Source organism: Morone saxatilis, unplaced genomic scaffold (genome assembly GCF_004916995.1).
Source record: "Morone saxatilis isolate NCDOM2014 unplaced genomic scaffold, NCSU_SB_2.0 Contig14, whole genome shotgun sequence".
NCBI lineage: Eukaryota > Metazoa > Chordata > Actinopteri > Moronidae > Morone > Morone saxatilis.
The window spans coordinates 17,881,608-17,895,117 of NW_023339696.1; the positions used below are offsets into that span (position 1 = coordinate 17,881,608).

Below are 13,510 nucleotides of genomic sequence, written 5' to 3' on the forward strand. Positions count from 1 at the left end.
CATATAATTGGATCCAAGTGACATTATCAGGTCTGTTAACATGCTCTTTAATGTGAGGCAGCTTAACAACTCATTAGCTAAAACTGACATCAGCAGTGCACTTTTCCCTGGTGAATGTTTGTTTTGACGCTCGTTCAACAAGAAGGACAAGATGTGTGTTTGTGTGTGTAAGTTAGATCACGTAAGCATGAAAGCTAATATGGGTTGTTGTTCAGTCTGTGGCTCGTGTTGTGTAGCTGCTGTCGGCTCTGTTTGCTGTCTCTTCTGCCTGCGATAGAATGCTAATGTTACTGCTTTATGCAAGATGTGATTGCCTATAAAATAGGTTCTATATATACATACATGGATACCAGAACGGTAGTCCTTTTTGATTTCAGATTTCTTTGTTATAGCACAAGATATGTATGTTGTGCCATAAAATGAAATGTAATTTCAGTTGGACTGCATTTTACGTCAAGAGAAGCCTGGATTAATGTTTTTTTATATCTTTCAAGCTAAAACTTTTAATCTTCAGTGTAATCCGGTGTAACCTGACCTTTTTAAGTCGTTTGGCCCACGGCTTCTGAGCACGTATAAAGCCTGTCTCAGTGTCCTGGGACTCCTTAAAGCCCCCGAATAACTTCTTGTGGAAGGTGTCCTTCTGCCAGGTCCTGACCCGATCTCCATCTTCCGACACAAGGGAGCGACAAATGGAGGCATGTAAGGAGGCCAGCCGGTCAGCAGAGGACAGAAAACACTGCCAAGCCTTCAGAAGTGATCCATATAGAGGACCTGAGGGAGGAGGACGAAGACCAGGGAATCATAAAGTTCTACAATCTTCTTCGTACTTTAGAAACAACTCTGATGAGCAGAAACTATTTACATGAAACTAGAAGGTACGTATTGTCACCTCTTATCACAAAAACTTATTATAACAGTTTCCATGCTGTAGACACAACTAACTGGGGTTGCAGCTACACTTACTGGAGTCCACGACTGGTTTCCACTTGTTGCTCCATTCACTGAGTTGCTGGGCGTACTGCCGCTCCACGCGAGCTCTCTCTTGGAAACACGCCACTATGTCATTACAGGCCTGGAAGGCATCTTCTGTTCGCTTCACAGTGCGCTGATAGTTCCCAGGCTGCCAGGACACAAAGAGAAAGAGCTACTGTTAGCATAAAATAAACAGGGGGATGAGGGAGGTCCAATTGAGTGCTTTAAACCCTGATATTAATACCCCATAACTATTTTTTGGGATTGAAAAAGCCCAAAGCGGGAGATATTTTTGCCAATATTCAATACAGTCTTTTAGTTTCCTTTCTTTTTAGTTTCACCATTTCAATGCCAGAGAATACAAAATTGTACATCTGCTTACAGTTTATTCCTGGCAGAGTGGCAACAGCATGTCGACCATAAACTGATTTAGACAAACTAATTTAGAAACTAAAACTGAGCACTGAAATGGCCCAATCCAGCATGGCTCTCCTATAACTACTACTACTTATACTATTAATATTTCTGGTACTGTTACTATGAATATACTGCTATTACAAACACAACTGCCACTGCTGCTCCTAGTACAACCTTGCTAGTAAAAACTTTTTTTTTTTTTTTGATTAGTTAGATTATCATTAGCTTAGTTTATTTTAAAGACTGGAAACAGGGAAAAAGTTGGATCTGTCAAAAGATAATAACTTCACATTACTACACCCTCTAAAGCTCACTAATGAACATGTTAGCATCTTGATTGTGTAATCTGCAAACACTGAAGTGCTGTTTTACAGGAGTTTATGTGCCAGACTATTGCTGCAACTCTTAGAGTCTCTTCTGGTTGCCTGGCAACTGTTCCCTGTTTACAGTCTTCGTGTTAAGCTAAGCTAACCAGCTGCTGGCTCCTGCTAGGCTACATATCTACTGTTAAGACATGAGAGTGGTATCGATCTTCTCATCTAACACAAAGTGTATCAGAGAGTCAAAGTGTGTTTCCCCAAAATGTCCAGCTGTTCCTTTAATGGTTGCTCTGCTCCATTTAGGTGTTCCCAGTAAATTGTGCCAGTTAACCAGCATGCAAAAATTCTTAATCTAGAACTTCCTAAATGGAATTCAGCCATTAATAATGCTGTTAGTTACCGCTGACATGTCAAAACATCAAAGCACCACCACTATAGGAACTGCTACCTCTTTAACATTTAACAGTCGCTATTGGTCTGTATCACATTCTCCGGTCAGTCAGTCATAACAAGGTCCAGCTCGCATCCTCCTCTCCTTTCACAGCTGTGACACCGCTGCAGACGTCTAAGGTCAACCCCCGCATGTCACAAGTGACACTTTACTGGCATTAAGTTTCCTGTGGCAAAGTCTGTTGGTGTGCTCAGTGGACATGAGGACAACGCCAGGCCGTAAAAAGGCCAGACGGAGAGAGGGCAGCAGAGGCAAGGCCCTGAGTGTAATAACATATCTGAAGCAAATGTGTTGTTTGTAGATGTGGTATTTGGAAATCTCTGCAATTTTCCTGGCAGCCACTGTCAGCTCCTACTCAGCACTCACTCCTACTCTCTTTTTCGCTTTCTGTCAGACTCTATCTGTTAGTCACTGACACATTTCGACAGCTGGTTGGATGAAGTTTCTGGACACCATATATGTTGTCATGTTATGTTAAATCATCTGAGGCAATGCAGTTACTGTAAATGCCACAAAATTAATTAAAGAAATTAACATAGGTTAGCAGAACTTTCTCGTGGCTGACATTTTTACTTGTCAAACAAAGGGGTAACTAATAACGTCAATCATGGAGCTACAGGGAGGTGTTGTGCGTGCTGGCTCATTGCCAGGGCTTACCAGGAGCTAAATGTAACAGAGAGACATCATTAGTATTACGACTTGTACCTGTGCTTTTTCTGATATGTCAAGTCAAAATGTCTGCACACAGCAGACAGCACATTGTATGTCTGTCTTATAATTGACGCTAACACTGTCTGAATGCACTGAATACGTTAAACACAGTACCCGCTGCACAGTTAATATTGTAAGCCACAACACTCTTTTTTTCAATCTTTTTTTTGGCAAATTCTCTGTTGACGATATTTCATTCTTCAGTTAACTGTGAGCAGACATTTGCTTCCAGCAGTGACTTTGTCAGAGTATTTGACCAAGGAGCTAAATCTTTGTTCATTACTACTAATTGAAAAGGTCTTCGATCCTAATGGGACTCTTAATTAGTGGTTAGGGGTTAATTTAATGCGGGTGCACCGGAAAGGTCAAGCAGTTAAGTCTTCGTATGTCTAAACATGTTGGTAGTGCTAGCAGTAACTGTAAGACCAACATGCAGTATGTTTTCTTCTCCAGGTAGTTAAAGTTAGATTAATCAATATACAAGGATAAAAGGTCCTTAATTGTCATTTCACAATACAGGGTTGTGTAATTAAATTCAGTTCTTGCAAAATACAGTAACATTAATATGATAAAAAAATATGTAGGACATGTCCAATAGAATAAGAGTTCATTTATTTCAATATCACATTTTTATTTCTTATATTTTTTTTAAAGTTTAGCTACTTCTGTTTCTACTTTATTGTAAACAAAACATTTAAGTTGATATATGTTTCCCTCCTTTAACACTGACATTTAACCTGGTCGTCACATAATTAACAGTAGTTAGAAGTTAGAATACAGCATGTACAAAAACGTGCACCCTGAATGTAAAAGGGATTTAATTTCATACTAACAGACTTCACAGAAAGCTATCGCAGTTTCCTTATGCCTTAATCAGAATCAATCGGGGGGCTTCTCATCAGGCCCCCCCTCTCCATCTCTCTCTCCTTCTTCCTTACTTTCTTTCTTTCTGCCTCTGTTGTGGTTTGCACTGACTCTCCTCACTCGTCTGAGAATTAAACAGAAACAGCTGAGGAATCCAGTTTGAGGCCAACGGCAACGCTGCAGAGACCCAGTTGGCCAATCTCTAAGGCAGATGCAAATCCGCTACTAGAGAATCTGTCCAAGCAACAAAACGCAGTATCAGAAAATGGCCACGTTCCTCTATTGAAAAATCACATTTCACATATACCGCCAATCCTTTCCAGGCTATAAAGCATGTCAGTGCTCAGAAAGAGTGGTTGCAGAAGTAGTACAGCACCAGCAAGAGTAATATTGGCTGTACGGTTGCAGTAGTACTAGCAGTAGTAGCATAAGTGGTTGTAGTATCAATATCAGCAGTAATAGTTATAGAAAAGGAATTGTAAGCAGCATAGGAGTGGTCATAGTAGTAGTAGTAGTATTCATGGAGGTAGAAACAGTAGAAGTAAACTATATCTATGCCAGCTTTTTTATTTATGTCCTTCCAAAGTGCTTTTAAACCAAATATAGACCTGTGTACAAAACAGAATGTCCATTTCATGAGACACAGCACACCATTAAACAAGATTAGAGCCTGATGCCTGACAGACATGTTTTTCTTTTTCTTTTTTTAAAAGATAGATTAATCAGTACAGTCAAACATTTACAAAGTCTGTTTCAGATTTAAAACACTATCATCTTTTGTTTTATACTTGAAAACAGCATAAAGGGCACATTATGAGAGCCTGACCATGTAGTACCTCGTCAGTGATCACCACAGAATGAATCAGCAGAGAGTAAAGAGGCCAATAATGGAGCCGAGGCATCACAGCAGCATGTATCTATTAGTACAAATAGTACACTTGTATACTCTACAGAATACACGTAATTGCAAACCTCTTCAAGTGATGGTGACATTGCAAACACAAAAGAGCTTAAGTTTGCAATGTAATGACAGACAGCCCTTGAGCATGGCGGCAGGATGACACAGAGAGGAACTGGCCTGGAAACACATCCAACACAACAGGAGGCTGCCAAAATTACAGGAGGGGAGAGATGAAAGTGGGGCAGCCCATCAAGGCCAACGGGAGACAAAGCCAATATTAAAGCGGTAGCATGCTCAAATTAGATAGTCAAGCACTTTGAATGTTGGAAGTGTTTACAGCTTTAAAACATGGTGCCAAAACAGAACTGTGTTTTCTTGTAAACAGAATGCAGAGCAGTTCACATAATGGAAAAATAACATACTATGATGTTTCTAACTGGTGCTGAATCGTATTAAAGGAGATTGAAGCAAATTTGTATAAAAGTCATTTGCAATTTTAAAAAATGTATTTTTTTCTTATCAGATTAGATTTATTTAGTATATTCTTTGTTTGTTGGAATACAGTGGAATACTACAGAAAAGTAAAAAAAAATAAAATATATATTAATAAATAATATATTTTTTATTACAGATTAATTTACGATTTTATAAATTTAATAAATCGTGTTCTTCCATGTACTAAGTTGTGGTGGTTCTGGTTTCAGACATTTTTTGTTATCTGCTTAAGTTTTCTCGAGAGCTGTGGTGTTCTACCAAGTAATAGTTGTTTGGGCCGTAAATGAAGTTAACCCTGGAAAATGGAGTCCATAACTTTACTTATTTCTGTCTGGTACTGCTGCAAGACTGGACAGGAGATGAAAATAATATTAGATTTATGCTCAAATAAAACTGTAATAAAACTGTAAAGCTTAGCTGTCTGTGTAATTTTCCTTGTGTTACCTGTGAATTATTGATATGATTACGATCTAAAGCTTCTATGGAGATAAAACTGTGGAATTGTTTATTGTACTGATATAAGTCATATATGCATGCATATATTGCTTACATATATACATTTATTTTATGTTGCTTATTTATTTGATATTGATTAACTTATTTATTTTAATCTCTTTTCTTTATTCTGTTTAGGATAGAGTTATGAATGAAAGCCATCACCTCTGTATTGACAGTATCCTCTCAATAAAACACTTACACGTAGTATAAATTTGGTAGTCTTAAAGTTAAGGTAGGTAGTGTATTTCAGAAGCATTTTTTTAGTTTTATTGGTTGAAATTCTCTTCACATCCCGACAGAAATTAATAAATCAAAATCCGATATCTGCAGCAGTCACAGGCCTGTAATGAGCCCACCTCATCTACCTCTGCACACTCTGCCCCTGCCCTCTTTGCATATGACTGCAGTCTTCAACAAGCCGGACAGGCAGATATTACTGAAGCTATCGATCTAGTTGTTGCAAGAATTACCAAAATTTAGTTCCACCTTTACCTACATCATTTTGCACTGCTAAACAAAGCAAGAAAAGAAACAGAAAGTAGAAAAGACCACAAACAAAAAGTTTGGATATAGCAACGGATCAATCCAGAGTCAATATCTGTGTAGCTTTTCACTGATGGCGACAACTGAGGGATAGGTAAATATCTGGTCTGTCTTGTTTTGGGGGGAATTTTTTATTTAATTAATTTGGTATGTCAACTACGTATGAATGAGACGTGAAGTATCGAAATTGAATATGGTTGAGAATGATGCGCTATTTTGGGAAAGTTGAAGATCAATACCATTGCCATGTCTGTATGGTAAATATAAGGCTGCAGCCAACAGCCAGTTATCCTTGTTTAGCACAGACTAAAAAACGTGGAACAACTAGCCTGGCTCTGTCTGAAGGTAACAAAATTCATCTACCAGCACCTCTAACACTCACTAATTAACACTGGAGTCCCGTCGCCATGCGAAGAAGGAAGTCACTGTTTAATAAAGACACTACAAATAAACCTCATGCATGTAGGCAGTAATAAGCTATTTTAGCAGAACAATGATGTTGCAGTGAGCAGTGAAAATAGAAAAAACTTATCCTGGATCCCCAGAGACATGACCGCTGTGCTCTACAGTCTACTTTGTCGAGCAAACACAGACAGTCAAATACCTAATGAGCTGAGCACTATCACCAAAACCTTCCCGGGGCTGCAGTTAACCCAAGCAAAGCAGCTGAGTGTGTACAATGGTTACTGCTCACATTTAAAAAATGAAAGCACAGCACACTGATACCTGAACGACAAAACAGTTTAGTTTGTTTTGACTGTAAGGTCACTGAGACTCGAGATACCAAGGGAAGAGCTATCTTGTGGATCAGTCTCTCTCTCTCTCTCTCAGAAGACAAATAGATAGAGAGACAGAGCCACACACAAACACGCAATCTTACCATCCAGAAGCTGCGATTGTTGACATCTTCAGGGCTGTTTTCTGATGATAGCGTCGACATCCTGTTCTCTGAGAGAGTAAGGAGTATATCATTAGTTTAGCGTATGGTATCACTTTCATATGCACACTGACCTTTTTTTAATTGGCTTCCATGTGCAGGTAATGGAGGCTTTGGGGCTTTGTAGCTACAGCATTAACAATGAAATGTTTAAAATGAGCATGGTGTTCAGCAGATGTGATCCCATTTAGACAATGTATGTGCCTTATTTTAATTATAGACTTTATTCTCACCTACATTGTTTTAAAGTTTTAAAATTCATACCAGCTAAAATCCTTGCATATGGGTGTCAGTGGAGACCCACATACCCACTAGGAAACCTGCCAGAAGGGTTTTTTAATTGCTTTTCAATGGAAATACTATTTCAATTATTTATGTTCTTTTGGGTAATTCAATTGTTTAGGTTTTACTTTTAGCTAACTGTTTCAACTGGGTATCTACTTCTAGCTAAGTAATTTAATTGTTTAGCTATTACTTTTAGCTAGCGTTACCTTTTTCAAATGTTTATCTAATAGCTTTCTTTTAGCTATTTATTTCAACTGTTTGATTTTACCTAAGTAACTAATTCAATTGTTTTGCCATAGCTAGCATTAACTATTCCAACTGTTTATCTACATTTAGGTAATTTCAACTTAGGCCTACTTACTTACTTTTAGCCATTAATGCATTACGTTAACTATCTATTTCAACTGTTTATATTTATTTATTTTTTTTGCTATGTGCTATCTGTTTATCCACTACTAACCTAGTTTAACCATTTATCCATAACCTTAGCTATCCAACCATATATCATCACTTTAAGCTTTTCCTCTTTGCGTCGTGTTCAGATGTTACAGATGACTCTTTGTGTGGACATATTTTTTTAATCAAATCATAATTTCTATTATCAAATTACTCCTCAATCTTGTATGTACCCTCTAGAGAAGTACCCCCGGGGAAAGTACCTCTGGTTGTGAATCACTGCTCTAATGTCTATTTGAAGGTCTGTGATATGAAAGCATTAGATATCCCCTCAGATAAATGACTGCTGCACTCTTGTCAGGACTAATGTGAAGATATACAGCAGGTGTAATTTGTCAGTGACTGAATCGTATAATGGAGGCTCTGTAAACCCATTATAGACTTGTAGTTACTGTTGGATAGTGGCGTGTACAGTAAATTTGAACCAGGACCTGTACAGTAAATCGAGGCAGTGTCTAACACGCCTTAACAACATCAGCGAGCATGGAGTATCCTGTCCCAGCATTCCCAGCTTTGAAACACGAGCTATCCTAAAATAAACTGGGGGGAAAGGTCAGCACATCCTATCATTTACTCACTTTCTTCCCATGCTGGTGGCCTTGTCTTTTCTTTTATTATTATGAAAAAAAACACCGGCACACTTTATCATGTGCTCTAACCAACGACAGACACAGGCACACATAGCAAGAAGTGAGAAATGCGTAAATCAAGTGATCCACATACGGTGTTTGTGATCTTTTAATGTTACTTTATGCTCATGTGGTTCCACTTCCAAAAAAGAAACTTTTCCGCTTAAATATTTAAGCACTAGCAGTTTTGCCTTCTGGTGTTTCAAACCCTTGATGCACCCGGAGCTGAACTCCACCCAGACACAGCCTTTATGTCTTGCCTGTTTTTCCTCCCTGCAGCCTTCTCTCCCCGTGGCTCTGTTAGGCGCACAATTAGATTCAATGATTTTCCTCCACATTCTGCTGTTCACGGGGCATCACATGCTCCACAAAGAGCATAATGCGATGCCTCTCCCTGCCTGAGTCTCCCTCAGCTTGCCTCTGTCGTGTCTTTACAGCAGAGGTCTCATAGATTACACAACCCTGGTGTGCTAACGGTCAGAAAAATAATGAATCGCCTCCCTTTCAACCCTTGACCTCCACTTCCTGTCCCATTGCTGGCTAACTTCTTTCGGGGTATGACTGTGTCTGAGTTTACAGAGGAGCGTGGGGGTGGGGCAGCTCTCCCTGCCTAATATAAAATAATTTGGTGCATTCCTTCAAGTTTTACTATGTAGTCTTCAACCTTTTCACACTTTCAGTCCCAACTGTTATATAAAAGATTTGCCCTATAAGTACACAATCAAGTGTGAATTCTAACCTCAACTATTTACTGACCTCTACTATCTTAGCTGTGATCTACTTGCCTCTCAAATATGATTTCATGCTCTTTTAAGCATTGTGTCTCTGTCTATGTGCAAGAGAAACTGTGCTGTACCACTCCATATCTACTGGAATGAATTAGATGGCATCATAGGCCTTTCAAATATGATTTCATAGACATGTATAATCAACCCCTCTAAAGGGCTGGGATTTGCCCAGACTTTGTTGTACACTGAATATGTAAAAACCTACATCTGATATCCTTAAAAAAGGAAAAAAAAACATCCAATTCGCTCTCTGTGCTGTCTTTGATAATTGTGAAGCATTTCCTTGTATTGCTTGGCCTTCATTCAGCTGTAAAAGATAAAAGCAAGTGGTAACACATGTATCATGTGCTATACTTCACTGTTCTTTAAGTACAACACAGAGTATACTGTATAACTTACCACCTACCAGCACAGATCTAATTCCACCATGGGTCCACCAGACTTTTTATAATCTCTTGGCAGGTCAGACAGGAAATTTGTTCCCCCAGTTTTCAAAAGTCCTTAGGCGATCCAGTAACTTGTGTTAACCCAGTCCTTCCAGCATCTAAAACTCTAACTTTACGTGTAAAAAACTTTATAACAACTAACTGAAATTGAAACTCATTTGTGTTATAAGAGCTTCCAACCAAGCAACTCTTTCACCCCTCTATCCTACACCCACTCTGACACACACACACACACTCACTCCTCCCCCTGCCCCCGTTTCATCTGTCACACATAACTCACCACACACATTGCATAGAGGAAATATATAGTAACAAATGAACACACAGAGCAGAAATAGGAGCTCAATCACTCCATCAGAGTTCTCTGAAATGCAATGATACCACCGTGGAAGGCCAACAGCTTCTTACCTTAGTAAATGTTGGGGCCCTCTCTGCTTCAACCCCCTTTTTCTTCTTTTGTTTTTCAGGTCAGAACTTTTTTTTTCCCAGTTCAGTCTTTGTGCAGACCCTCTCTCTCTCGCTCTTTTTCTCTCTTGTCTTGCCCTCTTTACACTTCTTCTTGACTTCTCCAACTTTGGTTTTTCCACTCGTTATGGACAGTGCTGCTCCTGCTCTTCCCCTTTCTTTGGCCCACTGCTTGTGTCAGATGAGTTGGCTTCTTTTTTTTTTTTCTCCCTCCTTCGCCGCCCTCACTCCCTCCCTCTCTCCTCTCTCTCTCTCTCTCTCTAAAACAGCTGCAGGCAACTTATTCTCTTGTTCTTTGTACTTTGCCAATTGTTGGGGATTGTCTCTCTCTTTGACTCTTTCATTTACTCGCTTCACCTCCCTCAGTTAAAGTGTCAATGAAGAATGCCATATTGTGGTTTTTTGGTGTGTTTGTGTGCAAGTCTAGGTGAGTCAGACAATAGCTGAGTCACTCAGTCGGAGTCTGTGTATGCATTTGTGTATGTGCGCTAATTGGTCTATTAACTATGTTTTACTATTTTACAAAGTAGGACAAAGCAGCATGACCAGATAAGGAAAACTCCATCCCTATGTGCTTGTCTTTATACCCCCTCTTTCCTCCCCTCAACAGTCCCTCCGGATAGTTTGGTAGGCCTGCCTCCACAGCTGGAGGATACATCCGGTGTGTATGTGTGTGTGTGTGTGTGTGTGTGTGTGTGTGTGTGTGTTAAAGGCAGAGATTCTTTGAAGTCAGAGACCCTGAAGAAGAATTGCTCACATTCACATACCCCCCCTCTTGCTTCATGTTATGCTGAACTTGTGAAACTTTGCCTTGCCAGAACATGCCATGTAAATAGACAGCTGTTGCAATGTTTACGCCCATCTACAACCTGCTCTCAGAAAAACAGTAATCCTATGTTAGTAATCCTATAATCAAATCTGGAAAGATAGTAGACAGATATCATGACAGCACTGTGAGATCCTGTGATTAAAATGATAATAGCCATAAGAGACAGAAAATGTCAACAAGTGGAATAAGGTCCTAGGTAAGTGCATTAGTTTAAATACAGATTCACCATGCAGTGGCACACCGTAAATCCATATTGGAAAAGTTAAGGGAATATTATGATTCTAACTCCAGCGCAGCGTTTTTCTTGTCAGTTTTTCAAATAATGAATCATACAAATGAAATGTTTTGCTGAGAAAATATTGTCTCAGTGTTATTCTTGCACCAAATCATGCTTTACTTTCAAGTTGTCCCTTGTTCATCTCATTTTAAAAAAGCAGATGGTGACTTTAAAATCCAGTCTACCTTGTTTATGTTGATGTGAATTAAATCTTAGTTCTGACCTACAGATGCATGTAGAATAGTTTAATTTAAATAGGCTTTATAAGAAGTTTTTTGAGAAGGCATATTTTCAGCCAGCCAGTAAACAACAGGGGTCCAACTGCTTTGTAAAGTGCTCAACCACATGTAGCTGTATTTAAAATGATTAATTGTTTTGGAGCATTTGACATTCAAAATTATGACATCTGCTGGTCAAATCTTGGTACTGCACCTGTAAAGTAAAAATGTATATAAGTGAACTCACTCTTTCTATTTGGTTCAGTTATGGTGTTATTATATTAACTGGTCACAGAGTTTACAGCTCTACTTTTCAAATAGTGTGGCAGATTAGTACAGGGGTGGAGTGAACTCCTGTGGTGTGGACTGAACCAAAAATAATGAGTTTGTGGTGGATTTACACCCGAAAAAAAACACTGCCTAATCCTATTTTCCATCCAGGGGGTGATGTGGACACTGTGCAGGAGTACAGCTACCTGTAAGTACCCCTGAACAACAAGCTGGACTGGGCTAAGAACACAGAGGCTGTGTACAAGAAGGAGGCTCCAGTCATTCAAGGGTCTGCAGTACCATGCTGAGGATGTTCTACCAGTCTGTGGTAGCCGGTGCTATTTTCTTTGCTGTCAAGACTGGCTCCTTTCCGGGGTGGAGCTTAAGTCTTTGCTAGTGGTGTCAGAGAGGAAGATGCTGCGCAAAAAAGTATCGTGGACATGATCTAGCATAAGAGCACATTCAGCAGTAAACTTTTATCACCACGATGCACTACAGAACGCCACAGGAGGGCGTATTTCCTGTGGTGGTCAATCTCTACAATTCTCTACAACTCATCTACCTCACACAGAGAGATGGACAGCAGACGCAGGGGTGCTGAGCTGGCTTCAGCCTCCATTTCAGCTCTGTTCTGCTCTCTTTGTTTAGTCTCCCTCTTTCTCTTTGGATTACTGTCTCTCATGGATTGCCATCATTTGATAGATCAATACTCTTGTCTGTTTCAAGTCTAACATCGCTGCATGTAGTCATAGTGTTAAGCTACATTGACACTTGATGTAGATTTTAAGTTTTATTTTATAGTTCAGTAGTTAGTATACCATTGTCTTGTAATTACAACTGTCGGCAATGAGTTTTATTTTGAGTATTTAATTTGAGTATTACGACGCTATTGTGTCTACTTTGATTTTCAGCATATGTATTTAAATATTTCCTGCTCTAGTGGTCACAATCAATAATTACAACTCAACATTTGTCAAAATAAGTACTTAATTTCCAACTGTCATTTTCTGTCTAAATGATTTCCAATGAAATGTATAAGTTGTAGTTACCCACTGTACCCTCTAGAGGGGTATCAACACATAAACTACACTTTTGCTGATCCACTCCCCTTGCACGGAAACTGTCACTCCAGAGAAACGCTACTGTTAGAGAACCTTCTTGCTCTCTAGGCTACTTGTATTGTAAAGCTGTAAATAAAGCAGTCAGTGGGTGAGGGCTTATGCTATTGCTAGTATGTAACTACACCTATTGTCTGTTGTAGTTTTTTTTTGTCTTTTGAAGGATTTAAAATATTACAATGCTATATCTTACTCACTGTGACCACTAGAGGGCAGCGGTTCTCATTCATTATAGACATGATATGTTGAAAAGACCGCATGTTCTGTAAAGCTTTTAGTGTATGAAGGTCAGTGCACAACATATTGCTTAAAAGTTAGTGTCATTTTTTTCTACAGACACTTTATAGGCTTGTTAATCAACCAGCTCCATTCTACCTGTGCGAAATGTAACATGAACCGAAACACAATTCAGATAAAAAAGCACGCTAATAAAAATGTGCCACCACAAACCATACCACCATTAAAAGTGAGTGAACTCCCAGCACCACCCGATGGCTCATTCTAAGGCAACAAAAACACAACAATTCTTCAATTCCCAGGTTATTATTCACTAATAAAAACATACCTATGAATATTATATTCAAATTCTGCCTACGGATCCTCCTAAAGGTCACACACTG

The 13,510-nt window shown here is 39.2% G+C and overlaps 1 protein-coding gene across 3 annotated transcripts in view; it reads right to left on the minus strand.

The window, feature by feature from the left end:
- Window positions 1–10,362, minus strand: part of si:ch211-51c14.1 (protein kinase C and casein kinase substrate in neurons protein 3) — a 16,482-nt gene extending 6,120 nt beyond the window's left edge. Inside the window, exons 1-4 of one of the 3 annotated variants that reach the window (XM_035655716.1) lie at window positions 10,122–10,362; window positions 7,053–7,120; window positions 964–1,120; window positions 536–771 (exon numbers count right to left, since the gene is read on the minus strand). In XM_035655716.1, coding sequence (XP_035511609.1) covers window positions 536–771; window positions 964–1,120; window positions 7,053–7,112 — 453 coding nt within the window. In that variant the 5' untranslated portion in view covers window positions 7,113–7,120; window positions 10,122–10,362. Of the gene's footprint in view, window positions 1–535; window positions 772–963; window positions 1,121–7,052; window positions 7,121–9,666; window positions 9,948–10,121 lie in introns of those variants that run through there. The other 2 variants (XM_035655718.1, XM_035655717.1) reach the window with 2 other exon arrangements.
- Between the last annotated feature and the right edge of the window lie 3,148 nt (window positions 10,363–13,510).